Source organism: Rhea americana, unplaced genomic scaffold (assembly GCF_003343005.1).
Source record: "Rhea americana isolate MKP2758 unplaced genomic scaffold, rheAme1 scaffold_21, whole genome shotgun sequence".
Classification (NCBI taxonomy): Eukaryota; Metazoa; Chordata; class Aves; order Rheiformes; family Rheidae; genus Rhea; species Rhea americana.
Genome location: NW_028186258.1, coordinates 1,161,197 through 1,182,846, shown reverse-complemented (window position 1 = coordinate 1,182,846; position 21,650 = coordinate 1,161,197). Strand labels below are relative to the sequence as shown.

At 46.8% G+C, this 21,650-nt stretch overlaps 1 protein-coding gene across 3 annotated transcripts in view; it reads right to left on the bottom strand.

Moving 5' to 3' along the window:
• PRPSAP1 (phosphoribosyl pyrophosphate synthetase associated protein 1) overlaps positions 1-21,650 on the bottom strand; it is a 31,987-nt gene that overhangs the window by 10,036 nt on the left and 301 nt on the right. Inside the window, exons 1-8 of one of the 3 annotated variants that reach the window (XM_085304455.1) lie at positions 21,290-21,350; positions 21,041-21,152; positions 10,544-10,596; positions 8,488-8,554; positions 3,276-3,448; positions 2,721-2,836; positions 1,543-1,598; positions 868-1,013 (exon numbers count right to left, since the gene is read on the bottom strand). In XM_085304455.1, coding sequence (XP_085160581.1) covers positions 868-1,013; positions 1,543-1,598; positions 2,721-2,836; positions 3,276-3,448; positions 8,488-8,554; positions 10,544-10,596; positions 21,041-21,123 — 694 coding nt within the window. In that variant the 5' untranslated portion in view covers positions 21,124-21,152; positions 21,290-21,350. Of the gene's footprint in view, positions 1-867; positions 1,014-1,542; positions 1,599-2,720; positions 2,837-3,275; positions 3,449-8,487; positions 8,555-10,543; positions 10,597-21,040; positions 21,351-21,650 lie in introns of those variants that run through there. The other 2 variants (XM_085304454.1, XM_085304453.1) reach the window with 2 other exon arrangements.

The window sequence follows — 21,650 nt, the reverse complement described above, 5'->3', positions numbered from 1 at the left end:
GAGACTAGCTGCTTATAGGTAGCCCTAGTCACAGCCAGTATAATAAAGTTTAGCTGCATGATGGATAGCTCCTTATCGAGCGCAGCAGCATGCTACGTTTCCCAGAGTCAGCTCTCAGACACGCTCACTGCACCCACCGTCCATTTTCGTCCTACCACAACAAAAACCTACCTAGGAAACTAAAATTTTTCAAGGCAGGGTTGAATTTTGACTGTACAGTTGTTGACCGCTGCTGTTGCAAGAATACAGGTGATTTTAAGAGGGTGGCATTTCTCAGAATATAGGTTTCCTCCATTTTTCTTTGCTCTGTGCTCTCAAATCAGCAGCTGACCTATTGATGGCAAGAGCACAGGAGAAGCGTAGCAGTGCTCCCAGAGACCCTATTCACACTAGCCAGCCACACAACCCCCAAAATCCCATCAAAGCAGACAACGAAACATTACAACTAGCTCCCGAGATGAAGATTTCAAATAGTTACAATGACCTCTGCACAAGGGGAAAACAAATGCCAGCTCTCCCCTCCAAGCTGGGGACAGCATCCTGTCTTGGTGGTTATTCCCTTGCTAGTTACGCTTTTACCTTTCTTTTCTGATTCATTAGCTCAGGGAGTTTTGCTACTGAGAACTCTAAAAGCACTGCCTCTAGCAGCAATCTGTCAGAGTCCAACACTGTTGAGTGGGCACAGCAAGGGGAACATCACTCTTTGTACCTTCCCCTACAAGTCGCTAACATCAGCTTTGCCCAAGAGAAAAACTGCACTGGTCCAGCCGCTATCAGGTTGCTTATACCTACGTTGCTAAAGCAACGGCAAATCCCCATCAAACTTCTCCTTATAGCCCAAAGACAAGCAGAGAAACTTAATCTTACATGGCAGCTCCAGACCAGGATGCACAGTTGCATTTTTGACCATCGGGGGAGAGTGACGACCATCATCCATGTCCTGCTCTGTACACTGAGCCTCTCCGTGTATCACAGCTAGTCCCAGCCGCAATCTCTCAGCATAAGACTGAGCCCTGTAGGACAACCACAGCACGTCAGGAAGATGTTGGGCTGAAGCAACCCTACAGTCTGGTAGAGCAGTCCTCTCCCAAATCCAACAGGGCAATCAAAGACTGCACCTCTGCAGGGTTCCTCCCTAAGTTCACCAAAAAGCGCTTTTTATTCCTCCCAGTATCCCAACGCTCACTCTACCCCTTGGCTCCATTATAGAGGTCTCCTGGTGTTCCTCGATATGTTAAGTGGCTTCTGACAGAGTCAGGTACTACTGAAACTCATGCAACAAGTCTGACCCTAATGCTCAGGTGAACCGCTCAGATCTGCAGCAGCGGGGAACTCCAGAGTTTACTCCCACAGTGTTGGGACTGCAAAATTCAGCCACCCACCTGCAAGACTAGGGATGGCATTCCACTTTCCAGCCACAAAGGACTTGTAGACCTGATTCCTGATCCATCTGGGACCCTCCACATTTTTGCTGGCATACAACCCATCGACCCAGATCTTTTCCAAGTTATAGTTAACCAGCTAGTAAAATAATCTATTTACCTTTTAGCTGCATCAGGAGATTTGGCTACAATAACTGCATTTCTATAATCTGGAATCTGAATTCAATAAAAAAAGTTATTTAAAGTAACAAGCTTCTTGCTAGTGAATTAGTGATACATGGCTGAAGAACTGCACTCCCACTTCCCTCCCCACTCCCAAAACTTAATTCTATGGTAAGAAATTGGCAGGCAGCAGCACTTCTCTGCTGAACCAGCATTTGTATATTCTGCTTCAAATGTCAGTTCAAGTAAGTTTAATACTGACAACACTGCCTACGATGCAATTGTTTCATAGGTCGTACTTTGCACATGATTATAGTTCTGTGCCTCTTTTCACCACTGGCATCCACACACTGTGGCCTGGCATACAATGCTAGAGGTAGCTGTTTCTGAGATACTGTGCACTGGACAAACTGTAAGCAAGGAAGGGAAAGGTTTAGTGAATGACCCTGAAGGCCAAAGACTCCTAGTATCAACCCTGGCTCTTAGAGTGATGCAGAGTCCCCAGGGCCCAAACAGAGCAGGCATTAGCCTTATCCTCAAGAAGGTGCGAGGCGAGAAAGTTCACTGTACTTAATCTGTCCTATGTAGACAGGCTGCAGTTAGTTCTACCAGTATGGGAAGGTGGTTCTAGTCCAGGGCTAGGGACATATTCCTCAGGATATAAATCACAATCGCGTGAACTTGGAAAACAAAGCCTCTGCTCCACTCCCTCAACCCTTCTGCGCTCTGCATTCTTAAGCTCAGCCCAAGACAAAATCTCTGTTAATTATTCAGACCAGTCAGACACCCACCACAGAACAAAGAGCAAGGGGAGACAGTTTAACAGGACTTAAAAGGTGATTAGAAGCAGAAGCTCAAACAGTATCTCAAATGGCACTAATGCTACAGAGGACAATGAATTTCAATTGAGGGCTCAAGCTCATCTTCTGCTTTTGAGCAAGAATTTGATGTCTACCCAAGTATACCATCATTCAATCTAATCTACTTTAATACAACATTTTCCCACTTTCTTGAGAAACATACAATAGATGTCCTGGTAGTAGTAAATCATGGACTGAACAATTGATCTAGCCTGACAATGCAATTTCTGCTTAAGTACAGGTCCAAAACTACTATTGCATAAAGTCAGGTAAACGTTAGGACAAACCGATATATACAGAACTAGAGTAACCTCACTTCTTCCTGTATATATTGAAGCAGGAAAGGGGAGGCTCTCAGGTTGTCTACTGGAAAGCTGAAGAAGCCTTGGATTTCCTTTTGATGAAGATCCATAGTGATAATGTGTGTTAAACCTAAGGAAAAAAAAAAACCACAATTCATTAAGTAGCATATCATATGGGTGGTGTTCCTTGAACATTTCAGTTTTCCAGACTATTTTATCAATTAGCTGGACTACTACCCCACATATTAACCACAAGTATAGAGAGGTAAAGTAAAAAAAAAAAAAAAAAATCAAAAACAGACATAAAAACAGGCATGCAATAAGAGTTGCACACTAGACTGACAGCATATTTCAACATGACACTTCCAGGCCACTTCATCAGGTGAGAGTTACAAAGAAATAAAAATTAGCTGAAGAAAATTAGTTCCCCCTAAGTCATTCAGGTACTCGGTAGCAGGTGTCCGTATCTAACAGGAGAAGAATTAAAGGAGAGTCATCTTCTTGTATGCCTGGCAGCAGATGCCTTACAGAAACCAAGCTTTCTGTCCTGCTCCCTGTACAACGCTCACCTGCCTTGGCTAGCATTGAGGCCAGCAGTTTGCAAACGATAGAACCCCTCTTCCTCATTTTGCTCTGTTTGCTGTAGGGGAAATAAGGGATGACTCCAATGATGTTCCTGGCACAAGAAGTCTTCAGTGCGTAGGCCATTATCAGCAGTTCCATCACAGCAGTATTCACATCTCTAGAAGGTTTGGAAATAATTTCAAATATGAGTAGGAATTTTTCAGTGTGATGCCTTTTCCACCAGACCCGTTCATTGGGTGTTTATATGTGTGCATAGACACACACACAATTCATCACATATATACACATCATATGTACCATTCTCAAACTTCCCAGCAAAAGGGTGCACACATTAGCACAAGCTACTGCGAAACCTGCACTGTAATCCTACAGCTCCTTCCATTATACTTGATTGTAATGTGTTGTGGCATTATATGCACAGGACTTGATCCCCAGCACTCAAAAGCTGTGGATCAAAATTTGATTTTGTGTTCTAAAGTGAGCATTATAATGACTTCCCTCCCTTACCACAAAAAAAAAAAACAACTCATTATGTTGGAACATACATCACTTCATACAGTATAATTTAAAATAAAACAATCTTTTAAACGAAGAAGCATCACACATGCAACCAACACAACTTCATCCATATTAGATTTACTGGAGTATTTTTATTCTTTAGCAATTTAAAGCAAGTTATTTTTCCTGGTTTAAGAGATACTGTATCCTGGAGCTGTACAAATATAGGTGCATCATTTTGGTGGAAGTCAGCATCTTCATGCCACCTACTTTATCCAGAGATGGACAGAACAGTAACACACTAAACCCCAAACAACTTTTCTTGAAAGAAAGATGGGGTGGCGGGGAAAGCAACATAGGCAGAACGCGTATTCAGATCACAGCAAAGACTATGTGTAATAAACTCCATCTTCAGTTGGTTTACACTATGCTGACTGGCGTGCCTCATTAGAAGTGTATTAATCTGCATTTGCATTTATTTTAGGAAGGGGAAAGGAGGCCAAACCTTTTAATTCCTTAAAATCAACATCAAGGGAGGCCTGAATTCCACCCATAATCCACACTATCAACAGACCGGCTCGAGACCATTTTGAACCTTAAAAATATGCACTCCCGAGAGGACAGAAGGACATGCAGCACTCCCAGAATGAAGATGTCCTTGCTTGGGTTATTTCAGCAAAGACAGTCTCAAACGACACCTCCGTTCCCCGGACGGGTATGCAGGAGGGGACGCTCGGCTGAGGATGGTGCAGCGGCACAGTGGCAAGGTGCCAGAGCAGAACAGGCCGTCCTTCCACCCGGCAGCAGAGAACACCACACCGAGCAGCTTAACGCTCTGCAGAGCTTCTGGGGAGTCACCCAGGCGTCACTCCGGGAGCCGCTTTCCTCCCCAAGCACCTGGGCTGGCTTCCTCCAGAAGGCAGAGGTAGCGTTTCCCAAGCCTTTTTGTGCAAGGCACGACCAACTCGAACCGTTTCCATTCCTCCGTCGCTCCCCCTTCCTTTGGAAATTAACCTCCGTTGGCGTCTCCTCGTTTGCGAACGCTCCAAGCCTCTTTATTTGCCGGCTGGCTCCGTCAGCCCCGGCGCACAATGCCGTTTGCACACAAGAAAGCTTTGTTAGCGCTGAAGCACCCAGCCAAGAATTACATAAAACATAACCCCCTGCCACGTAGGACAACGAGCTAACAAAGACCCATTTCTTCCCTTTGGTGTTTTAGCTGTGCCAGCGCGGCTGGGAGAAGAGAAAAAGATGCTAGTAGCAGTATTGTATAAAAACAAAGTAGCCAATTTTAAATCCATTTAAAGGTCATCCCAGAAATTCAGTATTTTATGGCATCGCTTCTCAAATTACTTAAGGAAAAAAAAAGTCTGGAGGAACAGAGATACAGAATATGACTGCTCCTGGGAGAAGGGGTCACACCACTGATTTCAAAAGACACCAACGAGCTTGATGCTGCTCCAGGATTCTGGGAGCCCCATCCCCACGCACCAGAGCAACGGAGAGGCTACACAAGGAGGAGCCCTCGCAGTGTTCAAACAGGATCCCACGCTGGCCACAGGAAAACTCCTGAAAACCAGCCGGCACAGACGCTAAATGGAGCTGGATGCATCTGTCCCTGCAGCAGTGCCCCGGGCTCTCGCCAGGGCTGTGCGCTAGCTGGTGGGCTGGAGCTGAGCAGATCTGGACTCTCCTGGACGCTTTGCGCAGGGCCAGCTGGCATGCTGATCTGATCCTCCGGCCTCTGCAAGGGGCACTGACCTGAATCCAAGGCCAGGCTTGGCTCAGGGACTAACTGGGGAAAATAAAGTCCGTGGCAGAATCCCAGCCACAGCATCTCCTAAGATGAACACCCAGGACAGCGTCTCTGCCTCCTTACCGCTTGCTCCTCCTCCTCTCTCACAGCAGTGCTCACAAGTTGCCTCTGGAGGGACAGAGTCAAGACTGCACACAGGCACCGTCAGCTCACTACCACGACATTTAGAGTCAGCTCAGCTATGCCCCATCCCCTGTTTACCATCCTTCTCCAGCAGGCTGTAGCCCTCCCTCGCTGCTTCCCACCTTTACCCAAGCCATCCCTGGAGATCTCCAGCCTCATGGCTGAGCAGCTGGCTCAGTAAAGCCAACAACCCGCTGCACAACAATTGGTCTCGCACTAAAAGTCTTCCTCAGCTTCTAATGTCTCACTTAAACCATCAAGTCCCTCATTTTTCCACTTTCCAGAACAGTCCAATAACTATGTTAACAGCAAGCTAAGTGTTTAACACATGCAGGAACCTAAAAATGGTGACCAAAAGGCTACATAGCAAAGAGTTGGGAGTGAGGATAGAGCAATGCCTCTCTCAAACACTCTCCCAGCAGCATCCTGTAGTCTGCAGCTCAGGGACCTCCTGAGACAGTAACGCTCTTTCTGTACTTAACAGTCCTTGACCTATTCCCCCTGCCAAAAATTTGCCTAATGGCTTTTTGATCCTACACAAACTCTTAGCAAAATTAGCACCTTGTCATGAGGGGCTCCCGACGTTAGAGATGCACGGGGAGAAGTACCTCCCTTGGTGTGTTTTGAACTTGACACCTGCTAGCTTCGTTTAACACATCCCTGTTCTCACAGACCATCACCTCTACGACCGTTTCCCACGGCACTCGCAGTTCTGAAGCTCTAGCATATCATCCCCTAGCCTCTCTTTCCCACTCTAAACAGTTGGTAAACTATTCAGTTTTCCTTGTACAAATGCTATTCTATACACCAGCAGCCCAGGATGATATTTGTCATTGTAACTGTTTTAGTTTTGCTATGTACCCTTTGGATTTCAAGCTTGCAGCATGTGTTCTTGTCTTTCTGATCCCTCCCTGTGCATTTAAGATGCAGACTCTGGATCTGCAGTGCAGCATAACAAGGCTGTTTCATTCTCTATTCCTTTCCTAATAAGTTTCAATATTCTACTTGTTTTTTGAACTGCTATTGAGTGCAGAAATTTTCAGAGGACCCTTGCTTGACAAACATAATGCAAAACAATTCCTCTTTTTACTCTCCTGCAAGGTCCTTGAAACCCAATGTATAAAAGAAGATGTCCTTGAACCTGTCTTCTCTAAGCAACGCAGCAAGGGGTAGCTGCAGAATAAAGGATTACTCATCTGCATAACAGTGGCTGCTCATCTGGAGGACCTTAAACCCTTAAACATTTTTGCTACAGGATTCACTTCTTGGCCTGCAACATTTGGTTCAGTTTGTGAAAAATCAAGGGAATCAAGAAGTTGAGAGCAGGAGAGGTTTTCCCCTTCCAAAACCATTGCTTGTCCCTAATATACCAAGTTATCTCTCTCTGAAATACCTTATCTGTTACATATTTACACCACTCCCAGTTACAAGTTATTTCAGAGAACTCTCTCACAAGGGACAACAGAATGGCACCATTCACCTGAAACACAATCCTGCATTAGTGAGTTTTCATCTTGCAGAGATTTATTAGCTTCCTGTGGGAAGTGACACTTGGAGTATCTCCCTAGAGAGAGGGATGATTTCCAGGAAAGTGTTAGTCAGCCCGATAGCTGGCTATCATGTCAGCTTTCAAGAGGAACTCTAGAAGTGAGCAAGCTGCTCTTGTAGCCTTATTGATTTCTTTATCAATAGGTCAAGCGTTACAAAGAGTAACTGAACTTGAATTCTCATTGGGCTGTATTTCTTAGGCAAGCTAGGAAAATTTCTGTTTCCAGTAGATTTTTCTACCTGCTTGGGCTCTGATATGTATTAAGTAGTTCTTGTGACCTCCACAATTTGAGCAGAATTTGCTAACTTGGAAAAGGCTATAATGGCATAAATATTTTTGTTTAGCTAATTGAGCAAATTGCACCCCATCAATCCCTCATCTTTGAAAACTGAATCTTGCCTGCTTGCTGGCGATTTTGCAGTACCATTTGTATACAGACTTCCTCTGCACTTTCCACTAACTTGCAGGGACCACATGGCCAGAACGCAAGAAAAATCACTCCACGCTCTAAACTCAGCTCTCCAATTCTAACACAATCCCTCTAAGCTCCTCCTCAGCCAGTGACAAGCAAAGCTCCCAGGGGTTAGCAAGCGATTTTCTAGCCCTTTGATTACTTGCAGCACTGCTCTTCCCTCCTATTCCGAGGCTAGGACAGCTGAAACTAAAAACAAACAGGCACACATAGGAAAAAGCACCATGTTATTAAAAATTGTAAGAGTATAGAAAGGAAACTAAGGGCTTCCTCATGAGCTGTTTCACACCACTGCAGTCGAGGGGGCAGTAATCCAGCCTGTAATGAAAGCAATAGCTGCTGGCTCTACTGCTCAATAACTAGAAAGCAGAGGAAATTACACATTCTGAGATGGAAGTGTCAGTCTAAAGTCACCAAGCAACTGAAACGGCAAGGACACCAACACACACCACAGGGACGTTTCACTTAAAGCCATTGGTCATTCCCGTTCTTGCCTGAAGTGACACACTTAAGCTATTTGATGGGTAGCTTCTCGGCTTGCTGTGGTACAAGCAGTCCTCTGGGAATTTTAACAGTTTAACGCTATGCTGCATCTTAAAAGTAAGTCAAAGCAATGACAACTATGGAAAGAGACAAACTATCATGCTGGCTAACAACAAGCAAGCCTATTGGAATAACCTGCCGAACCAGAAATTCAAAGCATATCACAGCTATAAAATTAAGCCACAGGTCACTTACCTGGGGATCGTCTGTATAATGAAGATATCCTGTCCCCGGACAGATTCTTTTATTTCAACTCTTGTTTCTGAATAAGATAGAATACAGTCAGTTTTATTCCCAAACGTCAAGTTTAAACTGATAATACACCACATTTTCACAGCTACTTTGCCCACCGGTCAGGGTAGACTGCAAGACTTGTCATTGACCCCATGTGCACACACACCCTCTACACCTCAAACAAGACAAGCAGATTTTCCAAAAGGCAGGTTCTGTGAAGCAAGGAGCTGGCATTACCTATCAGTGAGTTAATTGTATTTACAGTGCGGAATGGGGCTGAATAGCTCTTATCTTCCACGCAGAAGACAATTACTTCACTTTCAATAAGGGTAACTCCATGCCATAAGTCTTTTTTATTTCTCTGTGCTGGGTGCTGAAAGCTGCTGATCCCACATCCATTAGTGGGCAATGAGCCACCCAAAGCAGAACAGCCTCTAGTACTTACCAGGAAGGGAAGCCAGCTCCTTTGCACCTCACCACGTGGTCAACTCCGTACGTGTCGGAGAGCCCAACACAGTATCAACAGCAAAGTTCAAAGGAGGAGCTCTGCCACTTGCTACCATGGTCAAGACATTTCATCACTCACATGGGCTGGAAATCTACGTCTCCAATGAACATGCTTTGTACTGCCTCTTACTCAGGCCCGAAAGTCAGGAGCAGCTATGCAGCGCCAAGGTTTCCTGGGCTGTCCTTCTAGCCACTCATTTCCCACGCAGCTGTACATGATGGGCAGGGATAAGTGAAAAAGAGAAAAAGATCTACTAGACTACAGAATTCAAAGTCTAATTGTCTGGGCATTCAGAACACCCTCAAGGGACTCTACTGAAAGGAGATTGATTTGCTGTGCAATGATGAAGAATGACTTCAGACCTTGAAGCAAGTGACCTGATTTAAAACTAACCCCAAAGGGCACAAAGCTAGCACGAATGCAGCAGCCAATCCAATCATAACCATAAGCTCCCATGACAGCTTACATAGAGCATGGCCCATTCTGACTTTAATAGCAACAGCATTATAAAACGTCTTCAGGATGAGCCCAGCACCATAACGAGACCTCCCCACTGCCCATGCACACCCAACAGCAGGAACAGGAAAGCCATGTGCACAGCCTGCAGTCTTGCTGCTGATATATAAAGCATTCAATAGCTCATGGTTGATGTACTTATAGATTGCATATTCTTCCTGCATTGAGGAGGTGAGGCCAACTCAGGGCTATTTTCTGGTCAGCAAGACATTCAGTGGCTACAGTATCGCAGTTGAAGAATAACCATTGCAGCAGATCCCTCTCCACTATCAAAAGGCTCCTGTTTCCACCACTTACTCTAATCTGTATCAGTTGTCTCTACGTCTAGTCTCTTCTGCAAATATGGTAATAGAGATCTTGAAACGACAAATGACATTTAGCCCCTGGACTCTGTTAGCCAATAACTCTGTGTTTTAGCCTGGCACAAACATCTGAAGACAGGCACTTGCTACATTTAAAGAGATTAAATGAACCTCCAAGAGGCACTCTTGAAGGCTCATTTTGCCAATACATCCTTGAATTTGCATTCTTTAAAGCAATAAGACAGATGCCTTGCTAAGGATGCTGTACAATTGCCTGTGGTGAGGAGAGGTCTGGGAGAAGGGGATAATTTCCAGTTTGCAGGGCAAATGTTCAGAGAGCAGGCTGCTGCTGTAAAACGTGGAAGATATTTCGCTACGCACAATACCACTTAAGATTTTGTAGCAGCGACCACTCGAAGTGGGAGTCTTTGTTTTAGATGAGAGTCAGCTGAGAGGCACGCAAACAAGCTAACAGGGGAAACGAGGAACACGTTTAATTGGTTTGTCCAAGGTCAGATACAGAAGTTTAGCACTGCCAGAAGCAGCAGCAACATCACAGCTGAAGGCATGAAAACCCTCCTTTGTTTTTGTTTGCTCATCACACACATTAGACAGGTTTTGGTCAATGGAGCTCCCCAGTATTTATAAAATTACCTCAGACAGGCCTGCAAATACTAAAGATGTGTCTTACCTCCATTGGTTTCCTGGTACACCACAGATTTTCCCAACTCAGCACCGAGACGCCTAGAGAAAACAAAAGAAGTTAAAAATTGATGTGAGCACTTTCCAATCCGAAGTGGGGACTGGACCATTTCTTAAGAGCTTGGCAAAGCACAAGCACCGCCTAACGGAGCGCCGCGCGCCGCAACAGAGCCGCCGAGCTCGAACCCCTCCTTCCACAGCAGCCCCTTCCTCCGCGAGCTCCCTTGGGACGCTTCGGCCGCCGGAGAGCAGCTGTTCGCTTGCACGCCCGCTGGCCAGCCACTACAGCCCCGCTTCCTGCTCAGCGGCCTGGACACACACAACCTGCAACTGCCGAGCCCTGCCTGCTTTTTCACGTCTAAGAGGTATTAACCCGTATCCATCCCCCGTAACCAGCCATCAAGCCCGTGAATCAGGGCAAACTCTGCAAAACTTGGAGGACTAAGCCCTCCCAAAGGCTCTTACTTCTCCCTATCTGGCCAAGACCAGCAAGGGAACCCATATATTATTAGAGGTGCAGTACAATCAAGCACATCAAGCCCGATTTTCTCAGGAAAAGAGGCTTAAATATTCAATTTATAACAGGCAAACAAAAACAGTTTGGAAGTCAAAGGCATTTGAGCACAATTTCTAACGCCTAATTTCTAAAAGCCTTTCCAAACAAACAAGTAGGTCGCACGAATCATCAAGCATCCCATCAGAAACGCCACCCTCATTCCCTCGCTACGTTATTTGTTGTTATTAAGGTTACGCGGTGTGGCAGGCTGCTGAACCGCTCCTAGGGCGTGCGGCTCCGCAGCAGATTAACGACGTACTAAGAATAGCCAGCGCTTTTATGATTTATCAGTGGCCACGTCCCTGGAGTTATGGCAAAGGACATCTTTTCCGGCCAAGATCATGCTCTAGGCAGCGTCGGGACCAGAACGCAGCAGAGACACCGCAGCGCCGGCTGCGCCCGCGCGCTCCGCGACGGAGCCAGCGCAGCCGATCCGAGTGGCCGCTTGGCTAACGCTTTGCTGCGGTCAAAGTCAAGGCTACGCAACTGCACCTCCAGCAGATCCGCTGCGCTGTGAAACTAAACGTTAACGATCTACTAAGATCTGATTAATGGCAACTGAGGCACTTCTTTACTCCCCCCCTCTTCTTCAAACCTTCCTCCTGAGATAACTCAGCTGATTGAAGAGAGTTTAACTTCAAGTCTTCTGATTTTTCACATTTCTCCCTTCTCTTCTCAAATGTCAAGCCTAGAACATTCATCACTGACTGCAGCCCCCCCTTTTTAGTTCTTCATTATGCAATAAAGATTCATTTTGGAAAAGCATTTTAAAAGGCTCCACAAGGCAGACTATTCCCACAGGTGACATTTCTGTATTTAACTGTTCTGACAAGTAATCCATTAATAAGCATTTAGAGGCAAGTGTGCTTTAACCAGAGGCCTCAGCTGAGAGGCACCGCATCAGCGAGACCCGTGGGGTAAGCGCGTTGCGGCAACGGGCCGGAGCACTGGGCAAGTCCCTTCCCGGCTTCTGGGGTCTTGACTCATGCAGAAGTCTTGTGAAGCAGCACTAACCCTAAATAAAGACTACTTTGGAGAGCAGAATTACACTGGAGTTGTATCACACGCCTGCCCAGAATCGCCTTCGGAAAGACCAGTGATCTTAAACCTAGCAGAGGTTCACAGCTAACATCACCTCAAATTACCTTACCCTTATATTGCTAAAAGAAATGCGTTTTTCCTGTTCCTAGTGCAAACGTACCTGCTAGAGCTTTACAGAAAACAAGTGTGAACTTGGGGCCCCTTCAAAAGCAACAAGAAAACCTTCGGGCCTAACGTGTTAATAAACGCTGCACTGCAGGTGCAGGCAGATACGCAGCACCAGTATTAGTTCAGGCTTCGCCACCCTACACACTCAGCATCCCACGGTGACAGCTACTGCAAAATATGCTCAGAGTATTTCACAGGCAGGTCACTCCATTCAGCAAGTGGGGAAACTGAGGCAAAAATAGGTTAAACATGCCATCCTGATATTCTTGCAAGATATCCTTCTGCAGGGAGACCAGGAGGGGAGTTGAGATCTAAGCTGCAGGTCTGGACCCCATCCCATGGGCTTGTTTTCTGATCATCAGGTACAGATCCTCTTCCTAACTTCTTCTGTAAAAGACAGAAGTCTGTAGCGAGCTTTCTCCACAGTCAGCCTCTTTCAGCAGTCAGTATCTCTCCATCTCCCGGGCCACAAACTCAGCCTCATACCTAAACTGTCACAAAAATCTGCTTTTTCAGGAGCAATGAACAAGTCAATGAGAAAGACAGCTCAACACTGGCACGCTGCTGGTCAGACACTAACTTCTGGACTCAGCTATCTAGAGGCTGGACTGCAGAGCATGCCTGCGTGCCCAGCTCACGCCAGCTGAGCTGCAGGCCCCTTGATTTCACCAGGCTTCCTCAGCATTAACCAGCATTACTTTGCTTTGCAGGTATCTGTTGCAATAGCTGATGTTTCCCCGCTAGCTGACAGGCATCGTTCTGCTGATCAGTTCAGCTGTCACTCAGCCAAGGCTGTCATCTATGAAGAAGCCACGGTGGGAGCAGAGGTACTGTGGAGGACCGGGCCACGCTACGGCTTGCACAGAGCAGTAACCAGTCTAGCTTGCCACTAACTGCAGCATCACCCAGATACTGTGCAGTCCAGCAAGCTACTCTTAGTTCAGCATCTCTCACTCATCCTGCTAAGTTAAAACAGTCAACTAAAATACGAAAGCATCCTTAGCACCACCGTTTCAAGAAAGAGCCGGCAGCTGGTCAAGCAGAGCCAAGTTTTGTGAACCCCAGGGACTAACTTGCAGGCTGCATCACAGCGAAGGCGAGTTCTCCAGACGAGATCTGTCAAGTGCTCACTTCCATCCTGCGGCTCGATGGGATCACGCCGTCTTTCTGGTGACGGAGCCAGGCACTTAACTCACTGATGTTGGGCCTAATTCCTGCCAAGGCATCCAGCTCAGAAGCTTGAAAATCGCACGCAGGCCAAATGAAAACAGTGCGGCAAAAAGGGTTAATGACTCAAACTTTTTCTTGCACGACTGCACGGCAAGTCTTGCAAGCTCACTTTGGGGGAGCATGCATTTTTGCTTCGTCACAGGCAACACGTTTTGATCTCACCATTTGAAAAAAAAAAAAAAAAAAAAAAAAAAAAAAAAAAAAACCACAAAACTCCCCATGGATGAGAGCATACAGCTGCCCTTAGCTAGTCCTGGATCTCATGGCAGAAAAGTGGCTATAAAAGGAGGAAAAGCTTCAAAACCAGTCCAGACGGACACATCTCAGCAAAGTATCCCTTGGAAGGTGGCACATTCAATGCTAAGTGGTGGAAAACAAACATAGAGGAGGTTTGAGATGCCTTGTGAGGAGGTGACTGGCAAGGTCCCAGCTATGCACAGGAAGAAACAAGAGCCCGATACGCTGCTACTCAGACAGCCCAGCAGCAACATAGCTTCTGTGCCATGAAGAAGTCGGAAAGGCAAGTTTGCTCCCTGGCAGAAAGAGGGACACCAAACAGTTCAGCGTGTGGAATACGGATTCACGTAACAGCAGAAGAGACGGTAAGAAGCTGACAACTTAAATGAGTGGATCGTAGATTGCTCTGGTCAGCCAATAAATCTCACGTCTGCACCAACTGTTGACTGCAAGTAAACAAGAGAGGCAGCAATGGGAAGGAGATGAGATAAAGCTCCCCACATATGTCATACATCAACCCTGCCAGCAATGCTTTAAATTCTTCTGAGCAGTCGGCATAGCCGAGAGAGCAACAGGCAGTTTCACCAAAGCACTCTGAATCAGTTTAGATACAGCTACCCAAGGGGCACACCTTCCGCCAAATCCATTTCCGAAGACTTTATGTAAACCAAGACTTCAGCCTTTGAGGGATTCTGATAAAACCTTGATTTAGTCGGGGCTGTTAAAGAACGGGGACAGTTTGTGCAACTCCTGTTCTAAAGTTCTGAATTCCACAGGATTTGTGCCAAAAAGGAGATTTACATAGAAGTCAAGGGTAAGGCAGGGCAAAGATAAATCCCTCTTTCCTACTGCCTCCTCCTTGTTTCCCTCCATCCTCAGCTCTTTTCTTTCTAAGTTCTCCCCTTGCAAAAACTCCCAATTGCTCATTGCTTTGGGCACAGAGGAATTTAATGGATAGCAAGAACTGCATTTGCATTTGGCTTCAAGACTAAGAGCCTAACAGTATGAACAGGAGCTATCAGAATTCCTCAGTCAAGTTGTTGCAAACATGGGTAGAGCCACACTAGAAAAAAAGCAGGCTGCTAGTACAGGTAATTCAGACACGAACCCCAGCAGAGAAATGTAACTTTTTCTGGTAAAATGAGTACTTTAAATATTACAGCTAAATCACGTCTCCAAGCAAAGCAAGCTTCATTGACAAAAGTCCTATTATGTGGTGCATTATTTGGCTGCAGTGAGGCTTCTGCCAATACAGAAACATTTAAGACAGGAGAATGGCTGATTTCACAGTATTTACACAATCTCAGCCCCATGAGGGCATCAGAGCACAAGTTCACATCTGGAAGTTCCATTCTCCAAGCAAAGGAGACAGAAATTCAGTTTGGGGTTGTTTTTGTTTTTAAAGGCAACAGTCTTCAGAACTGGGATCTGTTGCAAACACTACGCACGTCCTGTCCCACCAAGCCCAGCACAGTGGGCCGGGCGCAGCAAGGACTGAGGGTATTATCACTCTACATAGCTCCCAGCTTCTAAGAAGTTTTTAATGCCATCTCAGCACCTGGTTTCACTACGTAACTACCCACTGCTGCTGGAAAGGAAGAGCCCTGCTCCCCACTCTCCTCTGCCAGCCATCCTTGCATGAATTCGGTCACTGACCAGACTCCTCTGGGGACTAATAACACGTAAGAGAGAAATTCTACACATGGCTTTACAAAACTACTCTGAGAGCAAAGACCAGTGAAAATTTATATTGATCTGGAGAATCCCTCCCTGTAAATATCGCCCAGGAAAGATGATCTAACTTGCTGCAGTCTCAATGCATGCCAGGAGGATAATCCATGTTGCACGTGCAGCTTAATATAAGATCTGTCTTAAATTCACTACCTAGATACAAACAGCCCAGAAGTCATCTATAGTTTAATAACCAAGACTTAAAATACTGCAGTATTTTAGGAAATGCAGCTAAGTTATACTAGACCTTATTTGAAAACGTTCCTCTGAAGACTGTCAAAACCCCACTATACTAGATTCCTAAGACAAAGGCTAGCCAGTTAAAAGAGACTTTATGTTTAGCTGAATCAAAATTCAAGAGGCAAATTTAACTCACAGTATTTCACACTATTAAAGCATGTTCTAATACCACTGGGAAGCACGCAACCTCTCAGCCTATGCTGCCTTTCCCTCTCCTACTCTTTGACAAACACCTTTAAAAATTGTAAAGTTATCTCTGAATGAAACTTCTGGCCAAATCATGTGCAAAAACTAAATTGTAACAGTGAACGCTGTATCCAGATGAAACCCTTGAGTATGATATGATTTTATTTTGGCATTAACCTCTGCATTACAAACATTTTCACTAGTCTCAGCTCGGCAAAGAGCTGGATCTCCCCAGGACTTGCAGGATCGCTGCAGACTCTAGACAGGGCTGGAGCTGACGGAACAGGATCTGCTCCGTGCTTGGCCTCGGCCGGCAGAGGGCAAAGAAAGCCACAGCGCGAGTCTGCCTTGCTTTTCTCGCACTCGAGCAAGCCTTCAAAAAAAGGCCACAGGCAACTGGTCCAGCTAGCACAGTGACCGCTCTACAGTGTATTTCTTACCCTCACTTCAAGAGCGGATCAGGAACGGAAAAGGAAACAGAGAAAGCTTTTGACATGCAAGGTAATCTGATCAGATATTCTTACAGTCTTTTTAGCTCCCTTTTGCCTCACTCCCTCTCCCTAGCACGACTGCATACTCGAAGAACGGTCCCTGCTTGTCATCCGTGTCTTCCCTCCAGAGCCATTTAGCACTCGCATCATTCGTTCCAATCACTACAAAAGCTACGCAGCCAAATCATCGGCAAGCGCTGCGCTGCTTTTCCTCTACTCTTTCCAGTCTGCTCTTCATGAAGGAACGTACCCTAAATCTGGCTTTGGTAAGCATAAAAGCTATCGTGCAAAACACATTTGCTCAGTCATGTTACCTGCTCTATTTAAGTTGCACAGAGAAACTTGCAGCATACTCCAAACTCCAAGAGCTCCACATTCTCCACTGCTCCTACTCCAGCACTGTGCTCCTTCTGTATCCTCCAGCGATATTATTCTGTAGTCGGTTGTTCATTTCCTTTTGCTAAAAAACTTGATGCAATTTTACTCTGTAATATCTGTTAGCCTCCTGCCACAGTGCTTCATGTTCTGTGAGGGAAAGAAGTTGTTGCTGTCTGCTACCCTTCTAGAGCACCATGCTACAGCTCCTTCTCAAAGGCAGAACAGGATTTGCAGAGAGGCAAGAACAGTAACACCCCGCTACTGCGATCCGACTGCCCTGCACCATCCTCTCTTGTGCTCCACCGCTTGCCAAGATGACCTAACAAGGATGGCTGACATGGCTTTTCCTGCATCCCATCAGAAACGCTCCTTCCTTCAGCTAGAGAAAGTTGCTATGAGACCTCCTAAAATACTCTCTCTTCCAAAAGCAGAGCTCACCTTCAGCTCAATCACAGAAAGCATTGCCTCCGTTTTACGGCACTGTTTACAGGGCTCTACATGATCAAAGATCAGAATAGGAAATCTCCATCTTTTCTGTATTATTCCACATTGTTCAGGCTCACAGCATTCCTTCCATCTTAAGATCACCATCATTTTCAATACTGCAAACCAAATGACAGTTCAGAACACTCACATCTCTGCTTTGCAACGTGTCTGGGATAATATCACCTTCCAGACAACGCAGACCTGCGGGAGAACCGGGGAGGCGTTAGCACACTTCAATCAACAACCTCCTCCAGCCAAAAAAATGGGCAGCAAGGGGGAATATAACATTTGTACCCTCTGGGCCCAACACTGCATTTAGAGGGAAGAGATCTAAATGCATCTGTCCGACTCCAGAGACTGGAAAGACGTGCTAGACCTCCTCCCTCCTACCAGCACACAGGGCCCACCAGCGATCACCTCTGGTCACAGAAATTATCTTTCTCCCTTCCAAAGTAGCTTGTAATCAGCTGCCAAGTGTCCTAATTACAGCAGAAGTTTTCTTTCCATCTGAGAAAGACTAAAAAGAAAAAAAAAGAAATTGCACTCAATTTACAAGATACAAATGAACATAGTGCTGATTTATGAGAACCACATATGCTGAAACTCCTAAATAATAAAGATGCTTAGATTTGGGAACACTGAAAAATTAAAAAAAAAAAGAAAAAGAAACAAAAACAAAAAAACCTATCTCCTCTCCCTGGCAGGAGCTAATATAAACAAAAGCTCTGAAAATTCAAAAGGAAAAGTTAGATCAACCATTTAGTCACTCATCCTATAATGAGAGATGTATGCATAATAGGAAATTGTAAAGATTGGAAGCGTGCCAGAATGCCACACTCAAAAGCTGAATCAAAAGCAAATCTGGAAGTTTTGCATTAAATAAGGCAAGGAGACTGACATAAAGCAGACATCTGAAAGCTGTTCAAATTGCTCCTCCCCAGCCTTGAGATACATATATATATGTATATATGTATGTATGTATTTTTTAAGGGATAAACCAGACTCAAGCACTGATTTTAATTCAAAAAGGGGATCTTCAGAGTGTTCTTTTTACCCCCACTCGTTATGTACTGAATGTCCCAAACGAATTCAAGAGGTATTTCTAAGGCTTGCTCATCTTTCCTGTAACGGTTGCGGCATACAGACTCTGCGCTCTCTCCACTCTGTCCCAGGCCCCTTTGCAGCAGTGTCGCTAAAATAAGGCACCTTCAACTCTTGACTTTGTCTTAACACAGCACTTCGGCATGACAGCCAGCTCCATGGGCACCATAGCTACAGGCAAACAGGAGCAGAGCCTGCACGGAGGCACTGTCGCAGAGAGCCCTACTCCTAGTGCTGCGTGTCCTTTTAAAGTTTTTACTACTTATGCTAAAGGTCACACAAGTTTTTTAAAAACCCACAATGTTAGATGACAGACTCACCCTTATAAGACTGCTCCAACTCTATTTTAAGGTGCACTTACCTCCCCAGCAAAGTACATGCTTGGATGTGACACAGCGGGAAAGCCAGCAGGCACGCATCTTTTGCAACTCGAAAAAAAAAACAGGGGTGTATTATAAACCTGTTGAAACAGCCCGCAAGTTCTGAGGGGAAGTCAGTACAAAACCGCAACGCAAGAGGATGAAAATGCCACTGGGTTTTGAGGACTTTTTACTTTGGAGAAATCTGTAGTACTACCAGTTCCAGATTTTGTACCCTACTCCCACAGAAGCGCTCTACGCTTTGCCATTTCTAAGTGGTCACTATTCCCATTTTACAGACGGGGAAGCTACGCGTATTTAAGCTTCACTTCAAGCAGTAGCTATAAATCACACCATTGTACTAATATGACCACTCAAGCACTCAACTTCTTTACTGATGTTATAGCCAAGGCAAAAAGACTAAACTGTCTCTTTTAAAAGTTTATTTTGTGAGGCACAGCCAGGACACCACTCTCACGATTCTGCTGTCATTTCTCAGAGCATTACTGAGCACTCTGGACCAGGTTATAGCCCTTTATCGTGTCCGCGGATACCTGCGCTTCCATACCACATGCAGAGAAGAAATCCCAAGCATTTTTAAAACCTTGCACCTATCACCACTCAACAGAGAAAAGTAAACATAAACAGCATGTTACACGGTCAGCTGTGCACCACCACCTCTGGAAGCCTGCTTGACGCTGTTCCTCACGTCTTTAAAAAATGGGCAATTATTTTTAAGACAGAGGGCAAAGGATAAAGAATGCCTGTTTCCTCTTTCAGTCCTGAGAACTTGGAACTTGTCCCCTCATTCCCAGGAGGGTTCCGCTATATTCCATGTTGACGCAACAGGCCTTAGTGAAAGCATGCCCTGATCGCTGCAGCAGAACTTTCTTTTTCTCAAGTAGGGTTTATTTTCAGAGTTGTACCAGTGAAGGCCAAGTGATATGGAACTGACTAAACATAAAAGAAAAAAAGAAAAAAAAGGAAAGAAAAGAACACAGAAAGTAGCTCTTTCCACTCTCAAATAGAAAGACTTCCCTCCCCACCTCTCGTCCAAAGAAGGCTCAGTTCATCAGCATTATCCTACGTCTGTCTCATCAACACCAGGGATCCCAGACGAACAGCACAGTCAGCTTCACGGAGATTATCCATGCTAAGGACTGAACACAGTGTTTATTAAGCTAGCCAGATGAGTATCACAACATTCTTGCAGTTTAAGAATGCAGCATACCTATTTTTAGCTCCAACTTAATTGTTTCCAATTTAAACGTTCCCTTGGAGACAAAAATGGGTGGATAGCTGCCTCTAAGTGGTGATGCTATTTGCCATGGCGGACAAAAAAAAGCACTGAGGACCCCTAATTTTGGGAGCAGCTTCCTACGCACTGTAGCTGAGAGGAAGCAGAAAGGAAACCCAAACCCAACTTCAGGGTAACAGCTTTCCTGGCTCAACAATAAACAGATGCCTGTTTCTTAGAAAAGCCCCTTCAGCTGTGTGTGTCTACTTGCTGTCTGCCCTGATTTGAACTAAACTAACTCAAAATAAAGGATCGGCTGGGAGGAAAAACTCAGCATTGCTCTGGGCACTAAGAAACCAGGAGCCACGTTTTGGAGCCAGCTGCTGCGCACCTCATTCAGCGGGACCTACCGTGCCCGTTCCTGCTGAGCCAGGGTCACGCTCTGCCTAGACCGGCGGGCTGACAGAGGGGCACGCTTCTGTCCCTAAAGCAAGCTTTCTTCTGCCAGCACAGGCTGCCCACCTGTTCTACCGCATCCAAAAACACGACCGGGAAGCGCACTTCGGCGAGCACAAACGCCGCGCTCGACCGCGCAGCGTTCCCCGAGCTCCAGCAGCGAAGGCGCTACGCGAACGAAGCTGCGAACGCTCGGCCACGGGAAGTTCTGCGCGTCTCCCAGACCAAGCAAACGCTTCCCGAGGTTGGTTCAGACAAGTTTCTAAACAAACTCGTCCCTTCCGAGACGTAGCAGCCGGCGGCGGCAATCCCGCCTTTCCAGCACCGAAATTGGTGTGAAAGACGAAACAGAGAAAATAACTGTCCCGGCGTTACCACTACACGCTAAGGAGGTACCGGGGGGATGAGCCGGCCCCGGGCAGGAGACGCCCGAGCCGTTACAGCCCGCCGGCCTGCGGCGGGCCCACGGCGGCGCCCGCAGCCCAGCCGCGCCGGTGAGGGGCCTCGGGCGCGGGCACCGCGCCGAAACCCTTCCGAGCCGGTCGAGGGCGGCCCACGGCAGAGGAAACCCGCGCGGGGAGGCACTCACTCCGTGATCCGCTTCGCCAGCTCGGTGCAGGCGGCCGTGGAGTTGGCCGAGAAGACCCGGTAGCCGCTTCTGGCCGCGTTCATTGCCCAGGAACCATGCAAGCCCCTCGGAGCTCCGGCGTGAGAAAAAACAGATTTATAAGGCGCCAGCCGCTTCCGTGGCATCCTCTTCTTCCTCCCCAGCGCTATCGCCGCCCCTTCAGGGGTGGGGAGGAGCAGGAGGAGGAAGGGGGGGGAACCCTTCTGCTACCTAGGATCGTTCTGGTTTACTCTTATCGCAAAGTGTAAGAGAAGCGGCCGGGGGCGGGGGGGACGGACGGACGGACGGACACGAGCCTCCACGAAGCGGCGGCGCGCTCAGAGGGGCACCGGGCCGGCTCCCAGAGCCGCTCGGAGCGGGACAAGGCCTCGGAGCACGGGCCTGCCCGCCGGCGGGAGGGAGCGAGCTCGGGAAGGGCTGGAGGGCGGTGATCGCCGCCGCGGGGCCGGGGCAGCCCCGCGCAGGGGGTCCCGCGGCGGGAGCTCCCCACGAGTGGAGGGGGGGTCCCTGCGGGCCGCGCCAGGTCCGCCACCGACCACCGAGAGGCGTGCCTAGAGCGCCACCTCCCCCC